We start from the raw sequence: 16687 nt of genomic DNA on the forward strand, positions 1-16687 counted from the left end.
AGAAAGAAAGAAAGAAAGAAAGAAAGAAAGAAATAATGAATCTCTCTGTAGCACAGGTTGCCTCTTAACTCCTGTGCTCAAGTGATCCTCGTTACAGTCTTCTGAGTAGTTGGGCAATGTCTATAAATTTAAATGAAACAAGTACACTCCTTCTCTCTCTCTTTCTCTCTCTCTCTCTCACTCTCTCTCTCTCTCTCTCTCTCTCTCTCTCTCACACACACACACACACACATACACACACACACACACACACACACACACACACACACACATCCAAAGAAATAAAATAGTTCTTCATCTATGATATACATTAAATCTGAAACTAACAACCATTCCTCAAGGACAACTCTAGGACTAGATAGCTTCACTTTTTCAAACAGGCAAGAAATAGTATCCATCTTACATAAACTCTTATGGAGAGCCCAGTGGGAAGAACAGTATATACCAATCTCATCAACACAGATATAATTCTTAAAATATACTAGCTAATTGGGGGAAGGTTGTCCCAAACTTATTCTAAGAACACAGGGTTGGTTTAATTAAGTGAATTAATCAATGGGGGTTGGGGTTTTGGCTCACCTACCATCCTTTTTGTTAGTAAAATTTTAGTGAAACACCATTAAGCCAATTCATTTATGTATTGTCTATGGACTCTTCCCAGTGGCAGAATAGTTGTAACAGAGACTGTGTGGCCTAAGACACGGAAAATATGAAACATCTAGTTCTCGATAGTGAAAGTTTGCTGACCCTAACCTACAGCAGAATGTTATCACAAAGTCAGGTTTCACCTTAAAAAGTAAAATTATGTCTGTGAAAATGTGGTATATATACTCAATGGAGTATTACTCAGCTTTAAAGAAGAGTGAAATTATGGCATTTGCCAGTAAATGGTTGGAGTTGGAGAATATCATGCTACACAAAATAAGCCAATCCCACAAAACCAAAGCCTGAATGTTTTCTCTAATATCAGATGTTAATTCACAATAAGGTGGGGGGCACTAGGGAAGAATAGCATTACCTTAGATTAGGTAGAGGGAAGTGATGGGAGTGGAGGGGAGGAGGGGTGGGGATAGGAAAGACAGAAGAATAAAACAAACATTGTTATTGTATGTATATATGTGACTACATGACCAATGTGATTGAATTGAAAATGAAAAATAATTTCTCATTTTTCTGAGTGCAACATGTACATTCAGAAAAATGAGAAATTATATCCCATCTATGAATAATATATCAAAGTGCATAAATGCATTCTACTGTCATGTATAACTAATTAAAACAAATAAAAAAAATTTTAAAAAGTAAAAATATAATCTTACCTTTGATATGGTGTTAAAAAATGACTTGGAATTATTTTTAGAATTGGTCTGCAATGCAGCTTTAGTTAATTTAAACTCTTTTTCATATCGTGCTAATTCTTTTTTGAGTTTCTCTCTTCGTTGTTGGTCTGCATCTAAGGTGAAAAACAAACATTTAAAAATATGCAACAAGATAGAAAATTTAATTTTTGGACTTGTTACACTAAATAAAAAAATGATACATTTTTCTTGCTAAAAATATTTACACTATTCTATATAAATAAAATCCATATAGTTTTTTGAATGAAGAAAAATATTGACAAATATGTAAATTTATGGAAATTCTAAAAGGATTAACTAATGAGCATAAACTTGATGTGAGCAAGCCTAAGGGCCTAAGAAAGTAATTCCTTAGTAGATATTCATAGAGTTATGAAGATTCCACATGTTGTTTGTGACTATGTAACTGCCAGATGCAGAGTTTCAATTAGCCCAGACTTCTTCCCAAATGATATATTGTCAATAGCATCATATGCTTTTAAAATGTTAAATTATTTATGATGTTATAGCCAGGTGTGGTAGCACATGCCTACAGTCCCAGATACTCTGAAGACTGAGGCAGAAGATCTGCTTGAGCCCAGATCAAGGCCAGCCTGGGCAACACAGGGAGACCTGACCTCAAAACAAACAAGTTCAAAAAGCCATTACATTTTAAAAACATTTTCAATCAGAAGGCAACTGACTTCTATTTCTCTTAACTGCTGTTCATTTAAAAAAGCAAAAAGAAAATGGATTTACACTTTCTGGTGTGCTTTAAGTCAGGCATTGAATTGTTATATCACTGTATAAAGAAAAACTGGTGTAATGATTAAGCTAGTCAAATTTCAAAATTAAATAGAAGGTTGACTTTTGGTAAGATAATGCATTTTCATATAAAATTAAAAATCTAACATTCTTTTTATGGATTTAGAAATCCAAATTAGTAAACAAAATAATTTCAAGTTGAAAATCATCCTGAATCAGAATTTTTTTATAAAAATTTCTATAAGCTTAAAAAACAAACTAAGGTAATTTATATGTATAGTTAAGATTTCAACTATACATATGCTTTCAGGTTTTTTATTACACAACTTAAAAAAGATAGTCTTCTTTTATAAAACTATTACTCAGTAAATTAATACCAGTATGAGAATTGAGCAAAGCTTTCCAATTAGATTTGACACATAGTTAAAGACTTCTCTGCTCCACTGAAAACTGGGTAAAACTATTTTAATTCAAATGATTTAGATTTTCAAAGCTTGTAAATATTAAATCAGGTTTTTTTTGTGTGTGTGTGTCTATATGTGTGTGCTATAAAAAGTTATTAATATGATGCAGAAGGAAAACTAGAAAATTATAAGAATATAAGGGGGTTGACTCAAAATGGGATAGGGAGGAAGAGCATGAGAAGAAGATTACCACTAAATAGGGAAGAGAGGTGGGAGGGAAAAAGAAGGGAGAAGGGGAGTTGCACGGAAGATGGAAGGAGACCCTCATCGTTATACAGAATACATGTATGATATTGTGAGAAGAAAAAAAAAGTGTGTCACATTAGGTTGGGTAGAGAGAAGGGATGGGAGGGGAGGGGAAGGGGGGATAGGAAGGGCAGCAGAATAAAATAGACATTATGATTGCTGTATGTATATAGGTGACTGTATGACAAATGTGATTCTGCAACCTGTACAATCAGAAAAATGAAAATTATACCCCATTTGATTCAAATGTATGAATTGTCAAGATCATTGTACTGTTATGTGTAGCTAATAAAAAAAGAAAAAATAAAATAAAGTATTATGTCACACTACAACTAAAAGAATTTAATTCATAAAAAAAAATCTGGAAGAGTCCTTAAAGATGATCTCATTACCTTTTATTTTATAAAAAAGTAAGGTTCAAGGCAAAATGACTTGCCCATAACTTGTGTGCTGTGGCCAAATTGATCTTTAAAAATATATATTTAAGGACTGGGATTGTGGCTCAGTGGTAGCATGCTTGCCTTGCATGCATGGGGCACTAGGTTCGATCCTCAGCACCACATAAATAAATAAAATAAAAGTATTGTGTCCATCTACAACTAAAATAAATTTTTTTAATGTGTACATAAAGGTCTCTCTTCTTGTCTAAAATGACTTTTCCCCTCCTATAAAAACTATTTGACTTCCAAGATTCCTTCCGATATGAGTATCTACACCACTAGGGTCTGTTGCAAACACAAGGGATGAAAGCAAACTTCGGGGTTGGGGAAGTGGCTCAGTGGCAGAGCACTTGCCTAGCAAGAGTAAAGCCCTGGGTTTCATTCCCAGCACCACACCAAGGTGAAAAATAAATAAATAAATAAATAAATAAAGTGCCAAGCATAAAGCCTGACAAGAAACTGTGTTCACTGAATGACAGCTGGTGTCTAGTAGCTCACCTTAAGTCCTACCTATTCCTAAGAAGATACACAAGAAAAGATGGATCTAACCAGTTCTACTGTTTGTAATCTTTCCTAAATTGCACTCAAAGGGCATTTTCTAATCTTTGTTCTTATTCTTATCTATGCCTTATTCATTCATTTACCATTGAGAATGGGCCTCTTTGGGCTAGTATTTTTTAACATAGAAATCCTCTCTCAAACTATACAAAAAGTTAAATAATTAACTTAGGAAAATACTAAGCTTAAAATTTATAATACTTTAGTTTTTCTGTGATTACTAGTAAGATAATCACAGGCTGTGATATATCTATGATCTACTTTTCTGGGGATCAAACTCACAAAAGAACATAGATATAAACCTAGCACATACTAGGCAAGCACTCAACCACAGAGCTACGCCCTAGCCTCTGTTTATTTTTAGTACACATTTTCCAACTTGACTTGAAACAAAGGCCTCAAATGTCAACCTTCAGATCTTTAAATATGAATTTCATATTTTTGTTTGATTATTTCCTTAGTAAAGATTTCTATAGGGCTGGGGTTGTGGCTCAAGGGTAGAAGGCTCACCTAGTATGCACTAGGCCCTGGGTTCGATCCTCAGCACCACATAAAAATCAATGACTTTTAAAGTACATATCACTATCATGCTTATCACTTAGGCTATGAGGATATAAATCATAGCCAATATTTATCTGGAGAAAAGTGTCACAAAGTTATAGTATTTATAACAAATCATCTAGTAATCTTAACAAGCCACGGGCAATGAAAATAATATAATTCTAGAACTTTGGTAAACCTTTTAGTACCATCCAAATGTATATGTAGGAAAAATAAAATCCAAAGAAGTTAAATAACTCATCCAAAGTCATATAGTAATTTAGTGGCAAAATATGGGCTTAATTCCCAATTCCTAAACTTAGAAATACAATATAGATTTCTTTTATTTACAGGTAAATTTTTAAAAGTTAGAAAGGCTTTCTCAAAGGCAATATGTCAACACCCTCTAAAATGGCTACTATGAAACAACAGAAAAACTAATGTTGGGGAGGATATGGAGAGATTGCAACTCCTGTGCAAAATTGGTGGACTGTAAAACGACGCAGCAGTTATAGAAAACAGGAGGTTAGTTCTTAAAAAAAAATCACAAATGGAATTACCACGTGATCTAACAATTCTACTTCTCGTCGGGGAGGGGATATTCCCTCAAATATTTGAAAGCAGGATCTCAAAGAGATGTTTGTTTCTCTTGTTTACATAGAAGCACTATTCATAATGTTCATAGCCTGTTCACAACAGCATTATTCACAACAGCTGAAAGGTGGAAGCAACTTGAGTGTTCATCAACCGATGAAGACATAAATAAAATGTAGTACCTGCTAACAATGGAATTTTATTCAGCCTTTAAAAAAAAAAAAAAGGAGATTCTGACACACTGCAACATGAATGAATCTTGGGAATATTATGCTAAATGAAATAAGCCAGTTGCAAAAAAAAAATGCTGCAGGATACCACTTATTTGAGAAAATTAGAATAGTGCAATTCATAGAGTTACAAAGTAGACAGTGAAGAACAATTCATAGTGACAGAAAAGGGAATGGTGGTTTCCAGGGCCTTACGAGGTCGAGTTATTATTTAATGGGTATAAAAATTTCAGTTTTGCAAGATGAAGAGTTCTGGAGATAAATGATGGTATTAGTTCTATCAAAATGTAAATATACTAACTGACCTGAACCCTTAAACATGGTTATGTCAAATTTTAAGCTGTGTGTATTTTATCACAATCTTTTTAAGAGGCAATATGTCAAAAAATTACTTACATTTGATGCTGGTAGTCACACTTATTGGAATTGAGCAGTCTACTGCAGCTGAAAAACAAAAATTCATTGCTTAATGATATTCTTAATATTGATAAATGGCAACGAATATCAACTGTGGAAATCACAAAAAAATCCCCACACTTGCAGTTCCTTGTTTTGATTTTTATTGTATTTCTAGAGATGAAAAATAAAATGTCTTTTATTAAAAATATACCAGTTGGGATTAACAGATAATTAGATACTGCCAAAGAAATATTAGTGAACTTAAAAACATAGCAATATAAACTATTCAAAACAAAGACTGAAAAAGAAACGTTCAGAGCATTGCTGACCTAATAACATATCTATATCATTGTATCATGTACTACAACATACTTAAAATGGCAGTCCTAAAATAAGCTTAAAAGAAAATGTAAAAATAGAGGATTTATACTATCTGATTCTAAGACTTACTGTAATTCAATGGTAAAAAAAGGCAGTGTTGTATGACCATAAAGATGGACATATAGATTAAAAGATCCGAAGTCCAGAAATAGACCCACATATATGGTTAAGTGACTTTCAAAAAGTATTTAGGATTCAATAGAAAGGATAACCTTTTCAACAAATGGATATGAAGAGGCAAAAGAATGACCTTTATATCCCCATATAAAAAAAAACTAACTCAAAATGGACTATGAATTTAAGTGGAAGAGCTAAACATAAAATTTCTAGAAGAAAACAAATTTAGGAAACCTTAATAATCTAAGCTTAGGCAGACGTGTCTTAAGCAAGATATTAAAAACAAACTATAAAAAAATCTGAAAATTGAATTTAATCACACATGACTTTAATGCCACTAAACATTATTTGTTTGATTTTTTTAACCATTTAAAAGTATAATCATAAAATAAGAATAAATATTTTAAAACTTTTGTTCTTATTTATTTATTTATTTATTGTGGTGCTGGAGCTTTGTGCATGCAAGGCAGGAACTCTACCAACTGAGCTATATCCCCAGCCCAAAACTTCAGTCCTTTAAATAGGAAAATTAAAAAGCTTACATAGTAAAATACAAAAACAAAACTGGGAAATTTAAAAAGGTCTGCAGTTAATAGTATATTATCAATATTAATTTCCTGGTTTTTAAGATTTTAACATCGGGAGAAGCTGGGGGAAGAGCATATGGCAATTGGCTATATTATTTTTGAATTTTCCTGTAACTCTAAAATTATTCCAGAATAAAAAAAAAAAAATGAGGACTAGTGCCTGCCTAGCATGTGTGAGGCCCTGAGTTTGATCCTCAGGCTTGGAAAGAAAACAAGAAAGAAAATTAAAAGACAAGTCACAGACTAGGAAAAAAACATTGTTAAACATGTATTTGATTTAGAACCTACGTTTAACAAATTAAATCTCAGACAAAAAACTTATTTTTTAAAATGGGCAAAAGTTTGAACATATCATTTCACCAAAGAAGATAAAAAGATGGCAAATAAGAATAAGAAAAGTTGTCAAAATCATTAGGTATCAGGGAAATTTTGCAAACTAAAACTATGAAGAGATACTACCACATATCCACCAGAATTGCTCAGAAAGGACTGTCAAGACCAAATGTTGGTGATAATGTACAAGTAATGGAAAAAGAATCTGGCAGTTTCTTAAAATGTTACATATACACTTATCATATGACATCACAGTTTTTCTCCTCATAAATAAATTTACCCAAGTGAAATAGAAACATGTTCAGACTCTATGTGAATGATTATAACAGCTTCATTCTTTTCATTCTTTTTTTAAAAAATATTTTTTTAGTTGTAATTGGACACAATACCTTTATTTTATTTATTTTTATGTGGTGCTGAGAATCGAACCCAGTGTCTCACATATGCTAGGCAAGTGTGCTACTGCTAAGCCACAGCCACTGCCCCTTGGGGAACTTTTTGGGGTGATAGAAATGTTCCCCATTAGAAATCAGCAAACCTTTTCTGCAAAGGGCAAAGAGTTAATGCTTTACATCTTGTAGGGAGATACAGTCTGTTATAACCAGTCAACTCTGCCTTTTAGCACGAAAGTTGCCATAGACAATATGCACAAGAATTAACACGACTATATTTATGGACAATTAAATCTGAATTTCATATTATTTTCACATACCACAAAATACTGTTATTATTATTTTGTGCAACCACTAAAAAATAAAAACATCATTTTTAGTTCATGAGCCGTATAAAAACAAGTAGTAGAAGGATATGGCCTGCAAGCTATACTGAATTATTCCCATTTTATACTGTAATTGTGGAAATGGTAATTCAAATTATATATTTTTCAAAATATTTAAATGTATACTTATAATTAATGAATTTTATTAGATACAATTTATCTCTTATGAAAGCTGGCAACAAAAAAAGTCCAAAAGAAAAACAGTCGTTAGCATTTTCTTTGTACAACTTCCTTAGTAGATTAAAACAAAGAAACAAAAAAAACAGATTATAAACTTCTATTAACAGCAACATCTAATAACAAAATAATATTAATGTAATAATATTATAGATAAAAGATAAAATGAAATAACCTAGGCATTAGATAGATATCAAATATAATTACCAAAACTGACATTCTGAATTTGCCACCTATATAGTGAATACTGCATCTCAGTATATAACACCAATTGTCTTATAAATAATGTATTAATTTCTACTACAGATATATAATGATGAGAAATGAAGTTGGGGGTTGAAATTGGGCAAAGAAAGTTCACATTTGTACATTTTTACCTTTGGCTGAAAGGATTTTATTATAGTGAACAGCCATGTGATTCTTGACCAGCTGGAGAGTACTTAATCTGAGAGAAGAGGAGTCAGTGCAAAAGGCTAAAAATTAAAACATATTTAATCATTATATATTTAAAATCAATATAATAATCATCACAAGATAAACAAATTACTGATTATTAAGCTCATTCTTATAAAACATTCTGAAATTCAATTGACCCCAGACCTTTATCTCATTCTGGTAACATTTTTTAAAAATTGTTTTAGACATTGATGGACCTTTATTTTATTCATTTATTTATACGTGGTGCTGAGGATTGAACCCAGGGCCTCACACGTGCTAGGCAATCGCTTTACCACTGGGCCACAACCCCAGCCCATCATAGTATCAGTAACACTTATTAGTTATGGACCACTTGGGTCCAAACGTTTCCAAGAGTAAGTTTTTCAGGTATGAGGGTGGGGGAAGAGATTCTAGAATATAATCTATAACTATATCTACAAAATTATTTCTTTTTGATATCATTTAATCTTTCTTTTTGTTCTTTGTAGTTGGACACAATATCTTTATTTCATTTATTTATTTTTATGTGGTGCTAAGGATCGAACCCAGGGCCTCACATGTGCTAGTCAAGTGCTCTACAACCCCAATCCCGATATCTTTCAATCTTTTAACTAAAAATCCTTAGCCACTTGCTTGACTATGTATCATGTTAATAACTGAGCAATCTTCAGGGTGTGGTGGCACATGCCTATAATCCTAGTGGCTGAGGAAACTGAGGCAGGAGGATCACAAGTTCAAAGCCAGCCTCAGCAAGTTGGTGAGGCCATAAGCAACTGGGTGAGACCCTGTCTCAAATAAAATACAAAAAAGGGCTGGGGATGTGTTTCAGTGGAGTTCAGCACCCGATTCAATGCCCAGTACCAAAAAAAAAAAAAAAAAGAGCAATCCATGGAGTTTGGGAAATTAAATTCCAAACACCAAACCTAAAGATTCCATTCTGAGAGTCAAAGTCTATTTACACCTGAAAATACGATTTACGAATCTCTTTACTGCAGTCTTTTTAAAATATCAGGTCTAAATTAAGAGAGTACGATCACATAAAAACTCCATGACATTAAACTGCTTTACCCTCATCTAAACTGTTTAAAGGAAAATTTAGAAACTGTTAAGAGTTTACATACAAAAATATAGTATAATTGTAGGCATAACCTTTTTAAACATTAAAAAGTTTTTGAGAATACATGCATATGGTTGAAAAACATTCAACAGCTAAAACACCATGTAAAGATGGAAACATAAATGACTTTTTCTACACTGAATCTAGTCTCCTCCCCCACCAGACATATATGCTGCTAACCTTTGAAATCAATTCTTCAGGGAAATGCTATGTGTCATACAAGCATGTACAATGACTATGAGGTTCTATGGCAAACATTTCTTGGTTGTGCGCCATTGCTATGCATTGGTCTAAGCTTTTTACAAACACTTATCTAATCATTATTATCACTATTTAATAGAAGTCGAAACAGGCACAGGTATGTAGTTAGATCTTAGGTCAACTGTTGACTAAAAAATGCAATGATTGGATGTGAACCAAGGCACAACACACTTAAATGACTATACCTATACCAGGTCTACATTCTTAAAAAAAAGTTAACAAACTTTACATTTATCATTTGTTCTGCTTTCCTATGTATGTATATTTTAAATCTAGTGTCAAATTTTTATTTAAGACTTATTTTTCAAAGCTTATAATTCTAGTGTGCAGTCTCTCCATGTCTTTATATATACACTCTAATACAAAGAAATATTCGGGAGGCTGAAACAGGAGTTTTGAAAATTTGAGTCCAGCTTCATCAACTTTGCAAGATTCTGCTAAAATGTTAAAGGGTTAGGGATGTAGCTCAGTGTTAGGAGTGCCCTGGGTTCAATCCCCAGTACTTAAATAAATAAAGAAATAAGTGAAGTAATTGAAAATGTGATCTTTCCTTCACATTTGGATATAACAGTATCAAAGATTTTTCATGTAATAATGAAATTAAAAAGGGCTTCAATTATTTTGCTAAAGTTCCAAGCTTACAACTTTTGAAATATAATTATAAAAATATATTTTTAAGTTGATATTAAAAATTTACTTTGAAGGCTTTAAAAATATATAAACATCACAGGACCTAGAAATCCAGTTGGAAAAACATTTGCTAAGGACATAAAATGTGTACTCCAGTGCTCCTTTTCTCTGCACAGCTTTTCCTTTTTAGAGCTTATGTCTTGACTGTGATACTCATCCTGTTTAACCAGGATAGTCTGCACGCAGAAGCAGACAGGGCTAGCTGTGGCAGGAAGTGGGAGGCAGCCAAGTCCGCATATAGAACACGTTAATAGTCTGAAATCAGAAACCCTAAATTCTCTGAAGAATTCCTATAGCATTTAATTATAATTAGTAGTATTGAAGTCCAAATACCCATTAAATGAAGTAATTGTCTCACCAAGTCATATACTTTGTAAATACAGGAAACAGTCATCTAGCAAAGCTACCCATTTGAGGACCTCACTTACCGTTACTTTTGGTGCTCAAGTGACCTTTAAATAGGTATGGTGGTGGACCATATCTGGGAAGGACAGAGGTTGCTCTGACTTTTAACAGAGAAACATGAATTAGAATCAGTGAAACGCAACTTTCATAAAAAACCAATACTGAATATTTTTAAAATAATAAATGTATCTTTAAAGTAATTTAAAATTTTATTCAATTATATTACTAACCATCAATAATACATCACAGAGGAAAATTTCTACAGTCATAGATTAAAAATTTTCTTTTTTAAGAGAATAAGCTATTTTCAAAGTTTGAGATTTTAGTTTCTTTGGGAAAAATGATAAAAACATCAATTGTTACTTGATCTATACTGATTTTATTTTGTACACCACTGATCTTATTAGCTTTTTAATTGTTTTCAAACAAAACAGCTAAGATTTTGAGTTTATACATCTATATTAACTATTTTTAAAATTAATTAATTAATTATAGTTAGGTATATATGACAGAAGTGTATTAACTATTTTAATTAATCACAGCTATCTGTATTTAAAAATAATTTTAAGAATAATCCTCTTAACAAAGCATCTGAGTAAATTAGAAATTAAATAATACATTGATATGTCTAAAATAAGTATACATAAAAATCAGAATCAGAACTTGATAACTAAAAGATATTTTAAGGTTCATCTATGTCCAACCCACTTACTTGCTTGAATTCTATATAAACACACTGTAATTATCAGGGTTTTTTGTTGTTGTTCCAAATGGGTATTTATTGCGTTGTCTAGAACAACTCAAGCAATCCGCTCTGCCTTAGCCTCCTGAGGAGCTGGGACTACAGGCACGTGCCACTGTACCATCCTATATTTAAAAGCAATTCTAGGGCTGGGGATGTGGCTCAAGCGGTAGCACCCTCACCTGACATGCGCGGGGCACTGGGTTTGATCCTCAACACCACATAAAAACAAAATAAAGATGTTGTGTCCACCGAAAACTAAAAAAATAAATATTAAAAAATTCTTTCTCTCTCTCTCTTTAAAAAAAAAAAAAAGCAATTCTAGTAATGGAAAACCTAATATCTCCTTTAAAGGCAGAGTCTGATCTTTAGGTATACGTGGGACATTGAAAAATTATATATAGGCTTCATCACAAAGTAATTTCTTTCTCCAAAAAGTGAATACACTTTTAATAGTAATGTTCAAAAAAAAAAAAAAAAAGCTGAGTTACAGGGTCAAATGTAATTAACATGCAAAATATAAATACACTCTTCCCAACACAGAGACGTTTTAGGAAGGTAACATGGTTAGCTTGCTATCATATGGGCATTAAAAGCTATAAAGGAGTGGGGAGGACACATACAAATTCTAGAAGAAATAAGGATCCTGAAAGAATTACTGAGGCAGAAGAACTAAAATCCAGATCCAGAGAGGAACACTTACTAGGACAGACAAATAGAAAAACAATAGAACATTCCAAAAAGTCCCTTCTACATCACAGACCAAAAGACAAAAAGAAAAAAAAAAATAACTTATTTAGAACAGTAGCAGTTGAGGTGATACCATCTGAATTGGTAATAAAGACAGTCATGAAATTAACATAATATCTACCAGGAAAGAAGGAGGCCTGAAAGCTAAACCTTTTTCTCCAGAGGAAAAAGAATGCTCCACTTTCTGCCTGTCCAGAATTCAACACCTCTTTACCTGAGAATCACCTCCACTTCCCTTTGGGGAACCTGTCTTCCTCTAATCTTAGCCCAGCTGGTTCAAACAAAGCTGATTCTATTGGTCAGGGTTGAATATGGAACCCAAAACCGATTAGCTGTGTTGACGAATCAGCAATGAATACATGACCCATGTCCAGTCAGAGATACAATCCTGGGACTTTTACTGGAACTATTAGAAAAGATGCTTTTTTTCACTGGGCTTGCTATGTCCAGTGTAGGATGTAATCCAATTCCTGTACTGTGGGTGGGCATCTTGCACCATATGATTAGGGTCTTGTTAAGTTGCTGAGGCTGGCTTTGAATTTGTGATCTTCCCGCCTCAGCCTCCCAAACTGCTGGGATTACAGGCATGAACTACCACAACAGGCAACACTATAACAATATAAATTGCTCACTACTTGAGCCATTCTCTAAAATACTTTATCGCATCTGAAACAGACTGAGAGGATACCTCAGCTGTATGTAATTTATTATCTCCAAATTCCATTCAAATGTATGCATGTTTTACTCGAAGTGACAGAAAAGGGGGAAAAAGTTATATTCAGAGAGGTTGGAACAAAAGGAAAGCTGGCACCTGGAGATACTGCATGGGATGGAATAAATGCCCTCTCCACCCACTTTTCCCTATGGATGGTAGCTGTGAACAAGGTAGTTACAATTTACTCCCAGGTACCAATTTGGCATCTCTTTAGCACAAAATGCTGATAACAATGGAACTTAGATGTACTTTAAGGACATGTTATCCATTTACCTTCCAACGTACACCAAGGCATATACTCATTGGTTTCTAATATTCTTACAGGTAAATGTCATTTTAAAATTGTCAGAATTGAAAGGAAAAATTTGACAATTCATCTGGGACCTCTCACAAGCTTTTCTGCCTGTACATGTGTCATATTATCCTGTTTCTTTATTTGAGTAGTGTTTTTTTGTTTTTTTTTTAATTGTTAAGTGAACATTTTAGGTAACACTGTAGCAACTCTAGATATGGGATCCTCTCCTGGGCTTGTTTTTCTTGTTGTCTTCCTGTTTGTTTAGTGACTTGGTTAAACAAGTCAACAAAGTCTGTTTCCCAAAGAGTGAGACCTCTGATGGAACTCCTCAGCATCAGAGCGCTGGGCATGTGCACAGATTCAACTTCTCCAATGAAATGGAACCCCCAGTCTTTGGAAGGAAGTTCCCTTGCAAATCTGACCTTCCTTGAGTACTGTCCCTCAGCTTACATAGTTTTCTTACATCTTAGAGTTACACCTTTTTGATAGTTTAACAATTCTTTAAACTTTCTTTGCCTACATCATTATATGGTATCTAGACCTTAAATGGACCCAGAATGATTCAAAGGGCATGGAAAAGTACTTTCAAACCAAATGCAGGAAAAAAGAACACCATCTTCTAAATATATTAGGACTAAAAACCTGTCCATGAAATTGAACTTATTGTCAGGATAATGAAATTCTTCTGCCTGGGATAGCAGTTTGATTTCCTATACAATTAAATTTTATCAGATAGCTGGAAGGAACTCCACTGAAAAGATGGTGTTTCATGTAGCAGGGTTTCCCAGGAATACTGGAGGTTTGGGAATCTATCAGTCATTGGTAAGTATCTCTGTAGGACCAACATATTAAAAAAATATATATATATATAATATATATATTTTATATATATATATATATAAAAGCTTTTTTTTTAAAGCCACTTTGTTATCTATACTAATAGCTTGTCTCTTCTTCCTTCCCCAAAGGTCACTGATGACAGAGTAGGTACAGTTTGATATTCTCAATCTTTTCTTCCCTTTTTCTCAAAGAAGTGGGAAACAACACTTTCAGATTATCTATTCCACCCCACCACCACCTGCCACATTTTACAAATAACTAAACTGTCAAATAAAGTGAATGGCTGAAGATTATTTACTTAGTTAATAGCAAAGATCATAAATTAGAGCTACTGTGTTTCAGGCATCTATACCACCATTCAGAAGGTTTACCCTACAAAAGGATGTCTGTAATGTGATGTACTGTATGAAATTGTCAAAAGATAATTTTTCTTTAGGAGTATTAATTTATTATGCTCTGAAATAACTAAAAGTAATCTAATGAAATCTAAGAAATTTATTTTCAACTAAAATTAAGCGTTCAAGCTTTGGTTAAATTTATGATTGCTTATAAGTAATAATCTATGGTGTACAAGAATTATTACAGTATTTGTTGAATATTATATCTATTTTAAAAATGCAAAATCAATTACAAATGTTTGATAGTATTTCATATTATGCAATATCCTAAGAATGAAGCTAATTAAGTCATAAATCCTTTTACATGTTTGTAATTCCCTACTTATCTCATTCAATGCACGAAAAAAAAAAACTTGTTAAGTAGGGAATGAGACAGTTCTTGCTACACAGCAAGTTTAACGTTAAGTTTATGTTGTAAAATTTCTGAAGACCATAAAAGCATTTTGGTTTGCCTTTTCTAAAACTTGGGTTATTATAGTGCCAGAATATCCAATTTGCGAATCAACACCTTCTACATTCCGCATAGTTCTTATTTTGATCAATGATTACATAATAAAGATATATTCACATTCAAAGTCAGGAATTAGCCAGCAGCATAATTGAAAGGTATTCTTTTAAATAGATAAGAACACTGAACTGAGAAGGAGAGAGTATATGAAAGTTGCCTCATTAGCTTGAGGAAAGAATGCGACTTGCTTAGAAAGTGAGAAGATGCAAATCGAATTGGGCAGATTTGTAAAGCCTTATGGTTATGGTTGGGCTCCAACCATTCCGCCATGATGTCTGCTTAACTCGGAATATCCAGTCAAGGTCAGGAGTGTGTTGTGATTATGGATTAGTCTTGTGTTACTAAAACTGTATTCCGGGAACAGCAACATCTGCATCTCCTGGTAGCTTTTTAGAAATACAACATCACAGCTTCCCCTCCTCCGTCCCCCTCCACCCATGGGACTTGATGAACTATAATCTATATTTTAATATGACTCCTAGGAGATTCCTATTCACATTAGAGGAGCTCTGGGTTAGTCAGTAGTTTGGGGGGGGAGACACAAGTCAGTGACTGAATGGGAGATTTCATAGGTACTGTGTACTCATAATGTCCCAGAACATTATGCACTATCTGCATTAATGGTCAGGAGCTCTAAGGCATGGGTATTTGACCTCTACTTCCAAGAACGAACAGAGCAGAGGGGAGCTTGATTTGGGGGCCCATGAGGATTTCTGTCTCAGAGCTCCTGGGGCTGCACCACCTCCAGCTCAGGAATGGCAGGCCCTGGTGTCAAGGCGACAAAAGCACAGCCAGGAAGCGGAGCTGTGAGCCTCTGGGCTCGGGACAACACGCGCCTAAGCTGGGGGGGGGGGAGCGAGGGAGGGAACGGGGGGGGCGGGGGGACCCAGAGCTCCCCGGGGTGCGGCCTGGACCCGCGCAGCCCAGACCCGAGGCTGCCCTTTACCTCTCTGGCTGCCATCCATGCTTAGTCCTCTTGCAGCCGTCGTGGGGACACCCAGGGTCCCCTTGGCCCTTCCCCCCGGCCGCACCCGCCCAGGGCAGGGCAGGAGTGAAAACCACCAGCCGGTGGGGGCTGCAGCCTCCGGGTGACCGTAGGCAGGCGGGTTGCTAGGGGCTGGTTCCACAGCGTCGGGATTGTGACGTCACCGCGTAGAGGCCGTGCGCCCCAGCAGCCCCGCCCCCGCGGGGGGTCCCTGGGCTAGGGCGGGGCTTTTGCCGATGGAGGGATGGAGGGAGGGCGGGAGCGCGGGAAAAGCGCCGCCAGCCAGTCTGTTACTTTGGGATCCTGTCAGTCATCCACAGTGAGAACTCCTCTAAGGAATCAAGTCACCAGCACCTGGCAGGCTTTGGCACAGCCAGAAGAGCTGGGAGAGGAGGTGCTCTCATCTGGCATCCACATCCCCTGGGTCCCAGAAAAAAGTCAAACACAAATGTTACTTGAGGTTAGGGTAACTTTTAACCAGTTCCAAATAATTAAATTTCAAAGCAGTCCGTGAATTTTTGGATTAGTGAAAGGCTTGGGAGTGAAAAACATCTACATATTTGCATCTTAATTCTTAACTTCAATCATCAGTTCGAA

The 16687-nt window shown here is 34.7% G+C and overlaps 1 protein-coding gene across 6 annotated transcripts in view; it reads right to left on the reverse strand.

The window, feature by feature from the left end:
* The window catches only part of Spata7 (spermatogenesis associated 7), a 32986-nt gene extending 16756 nt beyond the window's left edge, over positions 1-16230 (reverse strand). For 4 of the 6 annotated variants that reach the window (XM_026401509.2, XM_026401505.2, XM_026401486.2 and 1 more), the window contains exons 1-5: positions 16052-16230; positions 10881-10958; positions 8324-8419; positions 5571-5618; positions 1320-1453 (exon numbers count right to left, since the gene is read on the reverse strand). In XM_026401509.2, coding sequence (XP_026257294.2) covers positions 1320-1453; positions 5571-5618; positions 8324-8419; positions 10881-10958; positions 16052-16070 — 375 coding nt within the window. In that variant the 5' untranslated portion in view covers positions 16071-16230. Of the gene's footprint in view, positions 1-1319; positions 1454-5570; positions 5619-8323; positions 8420-10880; positions 10959-16051 lie in introns of those variants that run through there. The other 2 variants (XM_026401494.2, XM_026401502.2) reach the window with 2 other exon arrangements.
* Positions 16231-16687: the final 457 nt, after the last annotated feature.

The sequence above is a fragment of the Urocitellus parryii genome, chromosome 6 (genome assembly GCF_045843805.1).
Source record: "Urocitellus parryii isolate mUroPar1 chromosome 6, mUroPar1.hap1, whole genome shotgun sequence".
Classification (NCBI taxonomy): domain Eukaryota; kingdom Metazoa; phylum Chordata; class Mammalia; order Rodentia; family Sciuridae; genus Urocitellus; species Urocitellus parryii.